This window comes from Contarinia nasturtii, unplaced genomic scaffold (genome assembly GCF_009176525.2).
Source record: "Contarinia nasturtii isolate CC-2019 unplaced genomic scaffold, AAFC_CNas_1.1 Cnas_scaffold_5361, whole genome shotgun sequence".
Classification (NCBI taxonomy): domain Eukaryota; kingdom Metazoa; phylum Arthropoda; class Insecta; order Diptera; family Cecidomyiidae; genus Contarinia; species Contarinia nasturtii.
This window is the reverse complement of record NW_022202634.1, coordinates 1-16,888: the sequence shown is the minus strand read 5'-3', so window position 1 is coordinate 16,888 and position 16,888 is coordinate 1. Positions and strand designations below refer to the sequence as shown.

At 33.7% G+C, this 16,888-nt stretch overlaps 3 protein-coding genes across 4 annotated transcripts; 1 reads left to right on the top strand and 2 right to left on the bottom strand.

Moving 5' to 3' along the window:
- Nucleotides 1-596: 596 nt before the first annotated feature.
- On the top strand, nucleotides 597-13,618 carry LOC116351401 (serine/threonine-protein kinase N-like). Of its 2 annotated transcripts, XM_031783498.1 has the most exons (13): nucleotides 597-848; nucleotides 1,111-1,284; nucleotides 5,942-6,962; nucleotides 7,082-7,296; nucleotides 8,000-8,308; nucleotides 9,757-10,111; nucleotides 10,209-10,360; nucleotides 10,487-10,778; nucleotides 10,846-10,925; nucleotides 11,194-11,301; nucleotides 11,398-11,538; nucleotides 11,628-11,725; nucleotides 12,121-13,618. In XM_031783498.1, exons 1-13 carry the CDS (start codon nucleotides 675-677, stop codon nucleotides 12,164-12,166), a joined length of 3,165 nt encoding a protein of 1,054 aa, XP_031639358.1. In that variant the 5' UTR covers nucleotides 597-674; the 3' UTR covers nucleotides 12,167-13,618. The 2 variants fall into 2 exon arrangements, with proteins under 2 accessions (XP_031639358.1, XP_031639359.1); XM_031783499.1 differs by lacking the exon at nucleotides 8,000-8,308.
- A 161-nt stretch (nucleotides 13,619-13,779) lies between these two features.
- LOC116351404 lies at nucleotides 13,780-14,495 on the bottom strand. Its single transcript, XM_031783501.1, has 3 exons — nucleotides 14,399-14,495; nucleotides 14,228-14,309; nucleotides 13,780-14,121 (listed from the first exon to the last, which is right to left on the bottom strand). The coding sequence occupies exons 1-3, from the start codon at nucleotides 14,420-14,422 to the stop codon at nucleotides 13,796-13,798; spliced, it is 432 nt and encodes a 143-aa protein (XP_031639361.1). The 5' UTR covers nucleotides 14,423-14,495; the 3' UTR covers nucleotides 13,780-13,795.
- Nucleotides 14,496-14,616: 121 nt separating this feature from the next.
- LOC116351403 (maternal effect protein oskar-like) lies at nucleotides 14,617-16,838 on the bottom strand (the record flags this gene model as incomplete). The annotated part of the gene is made up of 3 exons (XM_031783500.1): nucleotides 14,617-15,987; nucleotides 16,099-16,304; nucleotides 16,457-16,838. Coding segments are annotated over 3 exons (1,079 nt in total), but the record flags the coding sequence as incomplete, so codon positions are not given.
- Nucleotides 16,839-16,888: the final 50 nt, after the last annotated feature.

The window sequence follows — 16,888 nt, the reverse complement described above, 5'->3', positions numbered from 1 at the left end:
GAGAGAGAGAGAGAGAGAGAGAGAGAGAGAGAGAGAGAGAGAGAGAGCGATGGTGATTTTACACAGAAGACGATTTAATCGCTTAATGCGTCACGCATAAATATAAATGCAATGAAATGTCGTAATGTGGTAATAAGTGAAATTGAAAGGCAATTCAAAAACTGAATGCCGCTCTCGCAAAGCATTAACTCACCTTCGATTATTTATGTGTATTGAGTTTTCATGCGCTGAGACTTAAACAATTTCAATTCGTCTTGAAATATGTAATCATGAAGAAAAGTGTTCATTACACTTGTAAAAATTGGCCGTAAGCTATTTAGCCTCAATAATAATTCATCCTATCATAAAAGCATATTCACACAAAGCACACATTCGCGTCGGTAAATCAATTAACTGTAATTGGCAATTGAAAGGTAAAGAGAAAAATTGAACGAAAAAAAACTATACACGAGGGAGAGAAAATGTCATGCTCTGATGATTGTTTCTTTTCAAAATTCAAAGGGCTTTTAATCTATGAAATCAATTTTTTTCCATAAACCAATGGGTTTTCACAATCTTCAATAATTTTATTTTATTTTTCATTTTTTCTTTTTGCAATAGAAGCTCTAGAAAGGAAAGATGACACACCAAATGATAAGCTGCTGATATCATTGGAAAAGCAATTGAATATTGAAATGAAGGTAAAAAATGGCGCCGAGAATATGATCCAATCAATAAGCGGTGCGCATCATGGACGTGATAAAAAATTATTAGCAGAAGCTCAACAGATGTTAGCCGATTCAAAAGCAAAAATAGAATTTTTGAAGTTACGGATATTAAAAGTACGTCGCAACGGTCAATCCAGCAAAGTAAGTATGCGATAGTCGAAACATTTCAACAAAAAAAAAAAACAATTTAAATACCGAGAGGAATTGCATGAAAATTGTTTCCATTTTGCTTGAATCACTGACTAAATTTAGAAATGATCAACAATGGAAGAGAAAAAGATAAATAGCATCTAATCATAAAAATTGCGTCACAAACGTATTAAACTAACATTTTTTTTGTTTTCCTCGCTTCGGCAATTTTCTCCCTTTTTCTCTCTCTCCTTCTCTATTTTCTTTTAAATAGGTAACTGATGAAAACGGTGATAGTAGTGGTCGCGAGTTGGAAACATCACTTGAGGAGCGTATAGAGGAGCTTTTACATCGTTTACGAATCGAAGCAGCTGTTGTCGCTGGTGCCAAAAATGTGATACGTATCCTACAAAATAATAAAGTACCCGACAAAAAAGCACTTCAGGAGGTCAGTGATATACTTCTATATTTGTTTTGTTGAATTTTTGTTACTTTTGATCAGTTTTTCCGCAAAGCACTCCTCTTTATTATGACCAAAATGATAGTGAGAAGATCCTGTCTCTTTACGTATAGATATATAAACGTGTAAAATATCAATATTTTCGGAAATATGATTCAACGATTATGACGACGATTCAATCAGTATATGTGTGCCGTGACGCAAAGAATATGTGATGGTGCTTATGGTCACACATGTATATTCCACTAAAAAAATATGCTTTGAAATTCGATGAAAATTATTTATATGCAATGACCATGCGCCATTTTGGTTTCCATTACATGTTTTCTTTCGATTTCGATGAAAATCTAGTTTAATGTGTGAGAAGAAACAAGAAACAAAAAAGGTGCGATGACTTTTTGCTATTTTTAAAGTTGATCATTCGAAGGCCGAAACTAAACAGATAAATAAGAGACAACCTCGATGTCGTGAAGGAATTCATAGCTATCTGTAAAGGTGGACATGCGAGGAATTTATCCGAATAATGACCAACGTCAACGGCATTTAAATCACCAGAGAATCAACACACTAATCTGATGACATGATCCAAATATTAAAACTGGTGTCAATTGAACGAACGTTTCTATTCTTTGGTGAAAAATTATGATTTTTTACGGAATATTCAAAATTTTCATTATTATTTTTTTCTAAATCATTGTTTGAAGTGAGAAAAGAAAAACACAAAATTTGCAAATGTCTTTTTCGTGTATCTCGGTTCGTTGATGAAAAAAAAAAAAACTAGCAACAGTTTCTCGCCCGACACTACATGAATGAAATGAATAACAAGAATTTTATGCATCATTGCATCGGTTTCGATTTCTGTGGGCTTTCGTTCACATTCAATAGGTAACATGTAAGATGTTGTGCTGATCACGTATACACTGATCATCAATGCATCACTGGTTGTAGCAAAGCATTGTGCCTTGTTCGCTGTCAATTCCGAGAGCGAAGAAGGAGAAAAACAAACCGTATATCTAATGTAGTGTATTCGTAGCCGAAAGGTATTTTCAAAGAGAGTTCTATTAATAAATCACACATTTTGTAAATAAATTCGCATATGGTTGATTGCGCATTGAGTTACCGAATGATCGCGCGTTTTAGTGCGTATGCAAAAAGGTGTGCGCATGTCTCTCATTTGCAACGGAGCATACCAATATTGAAAACAATTCTCGCAGACAAATAAAATCGAGCTCTCTCTCTCTCACACACACACACACACACACACACACACACACACACACAACGCAAATAGATAAACATGTATATAGTGTTGGAAGTTGCAACACAGCACAGCACGAATATGAAATTTCCGAAATCGAAAAGCCGAACACGAGACATTTGGGAAGATGAGAAACGAGAATGTGAAGAAAAAAGAAACACAAGACAGAGAAAAAACGCAATGCCAAATACGCGACGATTTTTCTTTGGCGATGCTTGACGTGGAAAACGCCATACATTTTGAACAAAAATTCATGTTTCATTTCGCTTCTGCGTCGAATTTTCGGATCAGTCGAATAATATTGAGTCCGTGCGCCTGTCGCATGCAAAGGAAACGGAACGCCAATTTAATTCATTGAGATAATACATTCGAATGCAATTTTTCCGTTGTTTTCGTAGATAAACATTCAAGTTTTGTTGTAGATGAACATTTTACAAATAGTAGCCAGTTGGATTCGTGTGCATGCAAGTCACATTTTCTCAACATGTGATCGAAGTGAAAAATTTTCAAAAACTTCTTCGACTAAATCAAGTGAACAAAATAAAGAAAGACGTATCCAATGTTGATAATTTGTGTGGACCGCATTTAATATACCGAAATAGAGAATTTTATGTGAATCTAGCGAAACAAAAAAAAAAAAAAAAACAAATAAAAAAACAAAATCCAATTTCATTTCGGTGGTGACAAACATCATTAGGAATGGCAATTTTCTCTTTTTTTCGAGTTTATTATGAATCATTATAACATCGCATACGAACAAAATACGATCATAGTCGACACATCATTTGAATCAAGCAGAATTAAGTGGTGAAGCGAAATTGAAACAGAATTGAATAGAAGAAGAAAAAAAAAATGTCAAGTCCACCGAAAATAATGGCGGAATGGATAGTACGTGCCCAATTAACAATAAGTCGACCCGATAATAAAACAAATAAAAGTGATTCGAATCATGAGCAAGACTCAAACTATTCCATTGACAAACAACCAACAATCGAACGACATTTCGACAACGAAAATCCAATTAAAGTTGTTTATAAATGGTCATCAAGTGATGTGAATACAGGCGATGCATCTTCAATTGTGGAAACGGTATTGAGTGCACCAAATAATATGTCGAATTTATCGAGCAAAGACAGTGGAAGTTTTCGTTCAACTGGTGGTGTCACATCGTCCGATTCCGGAATTGGGACAACATCAACGGCCGGCGGTGGATCAAATCAAATTGATACGTCAAAATATCGAAGCACTTGCAACATCATTTTGACAGCCAGCACAAATGTTATTCCCGAAGTAAATGAATTTGCTGAAACCTTTCCCACGACATATTACACATTGTTTCCAGACAACGAGGTGAGAGTGCACAATATATATGTACCTATGCCTTGAACACGGTGCCATTATAGCAAAATGTCCTCTTTTTATTGGTTCTCATTGTAGCAACATTCGGTTCAGAGTAATTTATCAAAACAAAACATTCTATCGGTAAGGGACGCTTTCTCGCAAACGAGTGATGGCGACATGAAAACATATATGACAAATAATTCATATCGTTCAGATGAAACTCTTAAACCGCTGCATCCACACACGAAACATAGCAGAGAGAGAAATTATAATAGGGTAAACCATTGAATGACCATCAGCAATGACTGCGAGATTTAAGTAATGTTCTAAATTTTTTTCGTAGACTTCTCCATCTAGCAGTAATTTCGTTACACCACCGGCACTTTCGCCATCATCTTCATCTGCAACAAAACCACTAGCCAAAAAACCATCACGAACAGTGCACATTGATGTATATTGTACAGGATCTGACGTTGAAGACAGTTGTTCAAATTCAAGTTGTTCCGATTCAGTTGATGAACCAAATGTTGCTGAATTGGAATCAAATTCAACACCACAAACCGTATTCGATTCAAATCAAATGAAACTTCATCACACACGCATAAATGATGATCAAACTTTACCGCGACGAGTCGTTGAAACAAATCAACATGAATGTTTACAAGGCGCAAGCTATAATTTACGTGATTATCTTTTAGCTCAATACGATTCACGTGATGAGGTGAATGAATCGAAGCAAATGCTGTTTGAAAAACATGTTGGCGGAATTACAGATGGTCTAAATACAAATTTTTCGAAACCAATACAACGTTTTAACAATACAAGAAATCGTTTTCACTTGCATCGTGAGCAAAGCGATGATTGTATAAGCTCGAATTATCCAAATTCGTCACATTCAACTGTTCGCGATTTAACTTGTAGTAGCATATCAAGTATGTTGGCTGCTTCAAGTTCCGCCGTACCAGATGATCTTGAATCTTCGTGGAAAGAAACCGATATGGATAATAGTACGAAAGGTTCGAGTATTTGTCCATCGGATAGTTTTGACTATGAGAATCGAGTTGATCGTTGGCGCATTCGACAAATGGACGATGCATGGAAGGATAAGGAAAAACGTTGGAAAATGTTTAGCTCATCCATTATGCATGATTCGATTGAAGAAAAAGAAACACCGGACGATTCGATCCGTGATTATGTTGATAATGGTAATATATATGCACAATCACAACCAACGGATGCGGTATTTGTTGATACCGAGTCAAGCCCAAAACCAAGGCCAATGTTTGGTCGCGGTAAGAGCATGGAACTACCAATAAAACATATGAAAGAACGAATTGGAATATCGGCCACATTTTGGAATAGAAACGATGGAAAACGAAAATCACCGCCCATTTTGATTCCAGGCTACACACGCGAACATTTATTAAGAGCGCAAAAATTCGGTTCGGTTATTGAAACCATTCGAAAGCCTGGTCATCATGTTGGTCCTGCAAAAAATCCCGATTGTCAATGTGAATATTGCCGTAGATGGTTTGCCGAACGACGCGATCATTTCCGTGAACGAGCATCATCGCTAGATTTAACGTTTATTGGCGGTTTGCCGAATTATCGTTACACACGCAACTATTGAATCAAACATTTGAAAAAAAAAATACATTTTTTATACACGCCATTTAGAAACATGTAGTTTGCATTTAATCGATGTTTTATTTTGTATAACGAATTCAGTCGTATACGACTTAAATATTGAATGTGATGAGAAACGAAAGCAGCCAAATAAAATCTATATGAATTCTAATTAACTCAAATATGAATTTCATAATTATTATGTCTGTAATAAAGCTATTCATGCAGAGCAATAATAAAATTTTACGAAATGTTTTCTTTGAATTATATATTTTTAACGAAAAAAAAAAACAAATATTCATTCAGGCTTTTACTCTCTGGCATTTTGTAATCATTGCGGGTTTCTTTTTTCAAAATAAAATTCCTTGAATTTTTAATTTTTAATCATTTTTATTTTTTGCAAAAAAAAAAAAAAATTAGGCTCAAGAACGATTATCTGAATCGTCGCGGAAATTGGATTTGCTGCGTTATGCGCTGGAAATGCGACGTCAAGATTTCCCACCAGATTCAACCGTTGGTCAGCAATTGAAACGTGAATTGCAAAATGTTCAGGCTTCAAGTCCAGTTCCGGTTGCATATACATCGTTGCAACCATTTCGGGTTGGTATTGAGGGCAAGCAATTTCCAAGCGTGTCAACAATGGGCCGTTGTGCATCAATCACCGGCAAACTGGAAGTAAGACTGATGGGTTGTCAAGACCTGTTGGAAGAAGTACCCGGACGATCCCGTCGCGATAAAGACAACAGTTCGAGTCCCGGCGACTTACGTAGCTTTGTAAAAGGTGTAACCAGTCGTAGTTCATCGAAAAGTTACAGTGTTAAAGATGAAACATCATCCGAAATAATGGCCGTCATAAAATTGGATAATATAACAGTGGCACAAACATCATGGAAACCATGTTCACAACAGGCTTGGGATCAGCGTTTTTCCATCGACTTGGATCGATCACGTGAATTGGAAATTGGCATCTATTGGCGTGATTGGCGTTCATTGTGCGCCGTAAAATTTTTGCGACTCGAAGAATTCATCGATGACATTCGACATGGTATGGCATTGCAGCTTGAACCAAAAGGCCTTTTATTTGCCGAAATTAAATTCTTGAATCCAATGATCTCACGAAAACCAAAATTACAACGGCAACGCATGATTTTCAACAAGACACAAGTGAAAAATATGCCACGCGCAAAACAAATGAATATTAATGTGGCTACATGGGGTCGACTCTTAAAACGGAACACACCATCGATACAAAGTCAACCAAGAGGCAATGAGTCCCAATCAGCTGTTAGTTCGGCATCAACACCAACTGAAATGCCACCATCAACAATTCAACCATTACAATTAGTTTTCGAGACATCACCAGAAGATATGGAGCCAGTGTTCACGGTCGGTGAAGATCCTGATATAAATATTGCTGGTTTAAGTGGTGCAAGACCATTGGGTAAGTCATTTTTTTAAAACTCCAATTCAAGTTTGCAGTTGATTTTTTTAAAATAAACATTATGATTTCGTGACGTTACGTAAAATATTCAATAATATTTATGTATGTGTATTTGACAGGTATGCATGGCGTAACCGCTCTACCACCAGACAGTCCTCAAGTAGCACCACCACAACTACCACAACACAAACCAAGTCCAAATAACAATGTTTTACCACCGAAACCAGCACATTTAGCAGCACAGGCGGCAGCAGCTAGTAGTTTTAGACAAAAGAAACCTCCGATGCCTTCACCTCCACTCTCATCGCCACCAACATCAAAAGTCGATCAAGAGGTTAGATATAACGTACACGAATTTAAATGCACACGCCGTCAAAAAACAAGTGCACAACAAATAAAATTTTTTCATTCCCCCTTTTTATACAATCCCCAGTCCATTTTGTCCTTAAAAAATACCTTCAATTTACTGCAAACTGTTTAAGGGTTTTGTTTATTTTTTAAATATATGGTTTTGGCACTTTAGTTAGGGTTTATACCACAACAAAAAAACACACATACACACACACACACAATACATTACACTCGAAAAAATGTTCACTACATTAAAGGTGTTTCAAGGTATTTTTTTTTTCTCTAATTAATCTGTGATGTTTTGGTTTATTTAAAAAAACACAACATGTTTTCAATACCTAAATATAGAGCCTGAGTACTAATCAAAATAGTATATCGATTTAGATGTTAGAAAATACATTCATCCTAGCTTGAAGTGCATCAATTTTTCTGATTTCTCACATTAGACGAAATAGATGGAATCATTTCTTTTTCTTTTTTTTTCCTCCCATTTGTAATGCCATTAAATTTCAAATTTCATCAATATTTCATTCGTCTTTGTGATTTTGAACTCGATGCTGTTCGTACTATGTGTATAAAAAAACAACAACAAAAAATGATTAATTCACGAAAATTTCGCCATGAAAAAACGGTCACACTCACTCACTTATCTCTCTCTATGTATAAATATATAATCCACGATACAGCGCGCTCAACAAACGATAATACCAACAACACCACCGATTCCGCAGCAACGACCTCAAATCGTATTCTCTTCTGAAGTGTATCATCGTCCAGTGTTATCGTTGCCACCGGTTGTTCTAATGGGAGGAGATAATAGTCAATGCTATACCAGCAGTCATAATCGTAACTCGTGTGGCCCATTGCATATATCAATGCCAAGTCCAATTGTTGAAATGCCTCCATCGCCAGCTCCTAATACATTGATGTATGTCGAATTTCCGGACGATGAAGTCGATGATGTTAAAATTATAGACGTGCATAATATCGTCGAGGTCAGAACCGATTTTCATAATTTCTTTCTTTTGCTTTTTTCGTTTTTTTATTCTCTGTTTATGTTTTGCCGCTTTTTTTTCGTTTTTAATTAATTTATTTTTTTTTTCAAATTCAGATTAGAATTATTGTACGATTTTTTTATATGCACTATTTAGTTTTGTTTGTTTAGCTTATTATTACTTATGTTTTGAATATTCTTTAGCTCTTTTTTTTAATTTTTCGTTATTCGTTTCCAAGTTGACTACCGCTTTCTCTCTCTCTTTATGATTTGCTTTTATATTTATGTTGAGTTTATTAGTAATAAAATCCAAACAAATGTTCACATCACTTCAATCACTCTTCGCCATAGCATATTTTGCTCTGCATTTGGTTTGTTCATGCTTCCAAGACATAGAAGCGTTATCGTGATTTTCTGGAAATTTACTTTATTTATTTAATTTTATTCAAAGAATCGTCCAAATCATCGAATCAGATCTTTTATAGGTCATCGCTGATAACAAAATCAATCGATACTCCTTCTGTGCATGTGCTTTTACTTCTTTTTTAAACTAATACTTCATTCAATTTCAACGGTCCAAAACAACCAAATAACAGTGTTTAGAAAATTCCCCCAAACAACTAATCCTTAAAAATGATGGGATATATATTTAGAATTGTACTGTGCTGATGAAATAAAAATATAGTTTTCTATCACTTTTTTTTTGTCTAATGGTGTGGAGTATTTTTAATGGTGATGGGAATACAAGCAAAATTAATTAAGCGAAGGACTTTTATTGTGATGAAAAAAAAAGAATTCTTTTAACCATCCACTTGAGACAATTTTAATATATGAAATATAATCCAAATCTTCAAAGTATTTGAGTAGGCACACTTGAGTCCGCCAATTTGACTGATTCTATAGTTTAGGATAAAAACTCAGAACAAATGGTGGCTATCAAAACAAGTAACATCCGTTTTTCATCAAAATTGGAAGTTTTCAAACATAGGATAATGTTACATTGAAATAACTTATTTTTTGCACACCAACACATGCGAAACAATTTATATTTATATTAGAGAAGATGGTTAAAAGGTTTCTAAAATATAAGTACACCAAACAGAATGAAGCATTAAGAGTTCTTTGTTCTTTCGCTGTGAAATTGCTTAAATTGAAATTCTCTGTAGAGCAGAAAGAAAAAACACAAATACTTTCACATTCAATAAAGAAGTAAGTATTCAGAATGCTTACTACATTGACTGAATATGAAATTTCAACAATTTTAAGCAATCAATTATATGATATATCAAAATGTACGATTTATTACAGATTTACGTTTGTATTTTTGATTTTTTTTACATTTTCGTATTTCGTCAAGTGTGCCTTTGAAATTATCAAAGTGATGATAAAAAGCATAATTATAAAATAATGGTTGATTTTATTTTTATTTGGTTGTTTTCTCTCGTATAGATCGTTCAAACGTTCGACAATTTGAACTTAAATAATAATGCTCAGTATGTGTCGCCTCCAATAGTACAGCAACCACAAACACCACAATATACTACGCAACAACAGTTGTACCCACAATTGCCAAGTACCGTCGATATTCCAGCGACAATTCCAAGCCAAGTGGCTGCCACACAAAATCGACGTCCCCAAGTCGCTCGTAATCTACAATACAAAGACAATGCATTCGAAACACAACAACAACGCCAACAGCCAACCGTACAACAAAGTGGCTTTACCATTGACCAATTTCGATTGCTTAGTGTTTTGGGCCGAGGTCATTTCGGCAAAGTTATTTTGTCACAATACAAAAAAACTGGTAAGAATGAGTGAATCCGATTGTCTGATTCTACCATAATAATTAAAATTTTGGATACAAGCGATTCATTAAAAAAAAAAAATTGATTGTGTTTCAGGCGAATACTTTGCAATTAAAGCACTTAAAAAGGGCGATATTATTGTACGGGACGAAGTTGAGTCGTTGCTGAGCGAAAAACGAATTTTCGAAGTTGCCAACACAATGCGTCATCCATTTTTAGTCAATTTATTTGCATGCTTCCAAACAGAGGTAATTTCACCATACACCTTAACTTCAACTAAATGTTTTATAAATTTGATATACCCACACACACTCTTTTACACATAAAATGCATTCGTTTTCTCTTTCAATCGAAAATGGAATTACCTCAAACAGCAACACGTGTGTTTCGTCATGGAGTATGCGGCCGGTGGCGATTTAATGATGCACATCCATACCGATGTATTTAATGAACCTCGTGCAGTATTTTATGCAGCATGCGTTGTGCTTGGTCTTCAATATTTGCACGAAAGTCGAATTATCTACCGTGATTTGAAGCTTGATAATTTGCTATTAGATACTGAGGGATATGTTAAAATTGCCGATTTTGGTTTGTGCAAAGAGGGAATGGGCTATGGCGATCGAACTGGCACATTCTGTGGTACACCCGAATTTTTGGCACCAGAAGGTTTGTTGAATAAAATGATACGATTGTCATATTTTTTTATTTTATTATATATTCGTCAATTTTGCAGTGCTTACCGAAACATCCTATACACGAGCTGTCGATTGGTGGGGTCTTGGCGTACTCATTTTTGAAATGCTTGTCGGAGAGGTATTTATTTCGATAGCTTTAATTTGTTTTGATTTTGATACAAACAATGTTTGTTTGTTGTTGACAGAAACGAGATACATTTGTGTCCGTAAACATAAATATGGCAATACAAAAACGAAATCTGAAGAACGTTACATAATTTTTTTTTACATAGTACAACTCCATACAAAAAAAAAATTATGTAACGTTCTTCAGATTCCGTATTTGTATTGCCATATTTATTCTTACGGACACAATTTTATATGAAATGTTTCTTTTAAAATTTCAGTCACCATTCCCTGGAGACGATGAAGAAGAAGTCTTCGATTCAATTGTTAATGATGAAGTTCGATATCCACGATTTTTGTCATTAGAAGCCATTGCTATAATGCGTCGAGTTAGTAGTTACATTTTATCTATTGAATATATTTCGTTTAATTTAAAAATTAAAAAATATAAATGTGAACGTTGTGATTGTTTTGTGTGTGTTTAGTTACTCCGTAAGAATCCAGAGCGAAGACTTGGCTCATCTGAACGCGATGCTGAAGATGTAAAGAAACAAGCATTCTTTAGGCACATTCTATGGGACGATTTACTATTGAGAAAAGTTAAACCGCCATTCGTGCCAACAATTGTAATTAATCAACTACACATCAAAATACGAATGAAAAACATTTATCGAAATAATTTCATTTGTTGTTTTTTTTTTCTTTTGTCTCACAGCGACACATGGAAGATGTTTCAAACTTTGATGAAGAGTTTACATCGGAGAAACCGCAATTAACGCCGCCAAAAGAGCCACGTCATATGACCGATGAAGAGTAAATACTATTAGTATATTTAAAACTTATTTGAAACTTATGAATACTAGAGTAAATTACTATTCCATTCATTCGATTATTTTTCCATTACATCCATTTCAAAAAATCACAATATCAAAATCTATTTAGTATGTAAGAAAGTAGTAAGGGTTTGATCACACATACACACATAAATTAAAAACAATTTGCAAAAATTGAGATTTGGTAGTAGTTATTTCACAACAGAACGCGATTCCTAACACTACTACCAAATCTCAAATTAAAGCAATGTTGTTGCAAATGTGTGACGATTACTTTGCTTTTAAACTATACATATTTGATTTTCATTATATTACTTCCATTACATATTGATTAATTTCCATTACTTCCATTCTTTTCTTTGTGATTAACCCCAGGCAGGGATACTTCAAAGAGTTCACTTATACGGCAGATTGGTGTTAGCAATGTTTAATTTCCTTGAAGAGGCAAAATAATGGCAACACGAATTCTTTACGAAATTTGACTTGGTTCAACAATACATATTCAAGAAAATTGATTATATAGTTAAAAATTAGTATTTATTTATTTTTTAATATATATATATATGCAAAATAAAAAGCGCTCAGAATGAATGTTTCAACAAATAAATAAGCAAAATAGACAATCGTTGTACGGTTGCAATCAGTTGTCAATTACAAATTGATATTCGGACTGACAAACGACTGATTAACGATGGTGGAATTTAAAATCGATTGAGAGAATAATGTGGGAGGTCGACAGAGAAATATATTCATACACGTTCGTTTGGAGAAAATGGCTTAGTAAGAGCCGGCGGCAATGCAGAGATCAAAATCCACAAATACATAGGCAGCAAATAAAATAAGAGCAGCTAATAATGATAGATTTTAGTACTATAATCTTAAATGCGAAATGGAATTGATGCGGAACAATTATTGTGAATGCAAAAGAATACGAAGAGATACATATTTTTTATTGAAATATACCAATCAAACAAAATTAGTGCCCGAACACATAGAATGTTTTGTGATTATTTTTTATGTGTTTTTTTTCTCGTTATGTGCCTGAAGCAGCGGAAGAGCACACAACATCGCATCATTTTGTCATTCATGTTATTTGATAATTCAATTGTAAAAAAAAAATATATTTATATTAACAGAGAAGAGAAAACAACAACAACATAGAAAATTAACTAAGAGATATTAGATTCATGATATAAGATTTCATAAATGTTACAATGTGTCTTTTTTTTGGAAATGGAAAATATTGAATTGATCATCAACAAACAAAACACAATACGTTTTTTGCTGATTTTGTTTCTCAAACACAATTGTAACACGTTCGCTACTCATTAGAAAATTTGAATTACTTAAGAAACAACAAAATAATTATATACAAATGCGTGCTAGATTTTGTAGACAGTAAATTTGTCAAAAACATTTATTTAAAAAAAAAGATTACACATTTTTTTGCTCTAGTAAATTTGGTTAGATTTAAATGAAAAAAAGGAAACAAGTAAACAAATAAACAAATAGAAAATAAGAGTATTTTTTCGCCCAATTTATTCTTAGAAAATTTACACCAAGATATCGGTATGCAGAGAAACACTAAATAGTAAGCTTCCTAGAAATTTCTTATCACCGACGCAAAAATTTAACAACATTTTGATATTATTTTATTTTCCAAAAAAATTTGGAAACTGTTCAATTCTATTGAATGAAAAGGCCAATCTTCATTTCTTTCTTTTAAACAAAATAAAAAATACACTGTCTTCTCGATATTTAAGTTGTTGGTCATAATATAAATCTTCCACGGTTTCAAATTGAACGAGATTTATATAGAATTATTACAGTGTATTTAACACATTAAATAAAAGAAAAACCACACTGAATCAAATGAAATAATGTGTCTATGATTATTTTTTCTGTTAAGTAATTTAAATTTTAATTAATTGAATATATTTTACTTCGAGAAATTTAAAAACAATGTTATCATTAGACTAAAGTTTAATTAAAAAAATAATAATAATAATAAAAATTAAATTTAAATCAATTGCAATGCATTTTCAATATTTTACAGTTCATTTCTTGCTCGTTGCTTTTTATTTTTCATTGTATCCAAACTGCTTAGTCCAAGTATAAGTTTGTAGAAGGCAATTGTTGTACTTGAGTCAACAATTGCCAAACTGACTGGCACGTTTTCAGGATCATTGATCTCGTGAGCGTGCGCTTGAATTAATTCCTTTTGAATAGGTTCCGTCAATGTTAAATCTAATGTTTTACTCGATGGTATGGCCAAATAGAAACTTTCTATCGCATCGCCACTTTCATTACTCACAGTCATATATATCTTGTCAATTACGACGTTATAATAGTATTTCACATTTAATTTTCGTCGCACTGCTCGAAATAATGTCAAAAATAAAACAAGTTTTATGTGAGAATAAAGAACACCATATTCAAATGATATATGGTCAAAAAAAAGAATAACAGAAGGCGACATTACCTTCACATAATTCAATATAAAGTTGACAAGAGGCCGTTGTTTGTGCTTCATCCGTGCAACCGAGTGAGCGAAATTCTCTTTGCTGAAATGTATATATGTTTATTGAAAAAAATAAAACTTCCGATTTTCATAATTTGTTACACAGACCACCAGGTTTCAAATTCAACTCACCAGACTCCGGTAATTCATTTCCATCAAACAGTGTTTGTTTTTATTTGTCTCAAGCTCACATGTCTACAAAATCACACATGACATTTCTTGAAATGTCATAATTGCACGCTTGAAAACGAAATGGGTGCGTTTAATGCATATAAATATATAAATTATTGGAATGAAATGTATTCATAGAAAATATTTGAAAAATGAAAATCGAAAAGATTTTTTGGGCCCATTTTTTTTATTCGAATACTTTTTTTAAGACACAAAGACATAATAACAATCATTTTGAACAAAATATAGAATTTGAATTTTGATTTGGAAACATTTGAATCTTATGTGAAGATGTGAAAACACAAAAGACTCAAATATTTGCAAATCGAATGAAGAAGTCTGTCGTCGATTTAAGTCTGACCAATAAAATTTCGTTTTGAAATTGGAGTCGATCAACAGTTCCAATTTCAGATGGAATATTTTATTTGCTAACACAGACTTAAAGCGAGAAGAGACTCACGTGATTTTTTTAAGGGAAAAATTGCAATGAGTTTCGAAATATAATTGATATCCAAACAAAATAAAGTTAGAAAAAATAGCTAATATTGGAAATGCTTTTTAAAATGTGTAAATCGAATTGAAAAACGGTCAAAATGGGCCCTATCCATACGTTTACAAAAATGAAAAAGCCCATTCGAAGCGTTAATAGTTTACAATGTCGATTGTCAACGACCAGAAAAAAATCTTCGTTCAATTTATTTCGCACACATGACAAAACAAAGTGAAGAAAAGTTTTATACGTCCAAAAAAGCATTTCCAAATCGGGTATTTTACAATTGAGACATAAACATATATATATATTAATTGAGCTTAAAACACTGGCATCGAATTGGTTGCTTTGTGTGCTGTACCTGTTAGCTAAACAATTAATCGCTTTGTACTTGAACTAAGCCACTTTCTTTTTGTGTCCGAAGTGTGCATTAAAAATTTAATTAATAACCATGGAAGACAATTTAAAATAGACGAAAATATTTGAAGTTTTAACTCATATCTAAATAAAATCAGTATTTGTGTTGTGTATGTATGTGTCATTTTTATAGCCATCTCCTTGCGATTGAATCAAAAGCGTAAACGTGCTTTGATTTCCTTTAAGATACGCTGACGCCCAATGCGATTCCACAACAAATGTGGTTTATCAGAGCCAGACATATATTTTGGGCTTGGCTGGTAACATTCGAACCATACCTTTCCAGTTTTCGGGCATAGCATGCAGTGTTTGATGTCGATGACTTGGTGTTTGTTTGCAAATTTTGTGAGTAAAAATCGATTGAAATCATGCCATTTGTTTACATCGTCCTCAATGTGCATTCGATTTGCGATTGGAGCCAATGTTGTTATAACGATTTGAATGTTACGATGATAGCACATTTTCACCAAATTCATGTAATCTTGACACATATCAGATAAATCACGGCCGTGCAAAATGTCAACCGTTCCGAGATTAACAATAATTTTCATGTTATCCGTGTGTGGGTATCGTTTGATGCGTTCAGTTGCATCGCGTATACGCTGACCAGAAATGCATAAACCGCTTCGATGTATTTGTTTGCCTTTAGAGAGAATGAGAAAATCGTTGGAAAAAGAAGAATAAATAAAATCTTGATCAATGCACAATATATATTCAATTAGTGTCATCGCAATAATGCTGTATCGTTGCTTACGGTTAGTGAAACTGCATCCCAAATCGATTTTTGCCATTTCCATGAACAAATCATCACCAATCAAATCGTAACCAAACAACGATGCACTTGTCTTTTGGTCGTAACCAGACGAACTACCGCTGCCACAGCTATCATTGTTTGACGAACCGAAACTGTGACCACCGCCATTCATACGCTGTCGTTGATTATGTGAACCGTATTTTTGTCTGTGAATTACGAAATCAACATCGAGCATGTGGGAATTGATAAGAGCAACAATTGATTGGTCAATTTTCAAAACAATTGATCGTAAAATACACAAATAAATCGATAGGAGGGTATCCAGAAACAAAACGATTAATAAAAAAAGTCAACTAACTGTTTTCCATTGCGTGGTTCGTAGTTTCCATTGATATCGCCATTGCATGCGTTATGGTTACGGCCGACCTTACCCTTGTTGTTGTTGTTGTTGTTGTTGTTCCGAGCATTACGAAAACCGTTGTTGTATTGATTGCACGTGTTTGGAGGGTTACCATGTGGATTGGTTGATAAATCAAAATCTTGCTTCGGTTGATTGTTTGAACGATAAATTTGACCACTATGTTCGGCATTCAATGTTTTTCCACGTACATACCATAGTGTTTCATTTTTTTCATTAACAATCGATAGAATACCACCAATTTGATCCAAGTACTGAATCGCCGGATTTTCGCCTCTCCTTAACAACGACCAATGCTCGCCGGTACATTCATAGTACACATCTATATATATATATATATATATATGTATATCCAGTTTGGAATTATTCGTT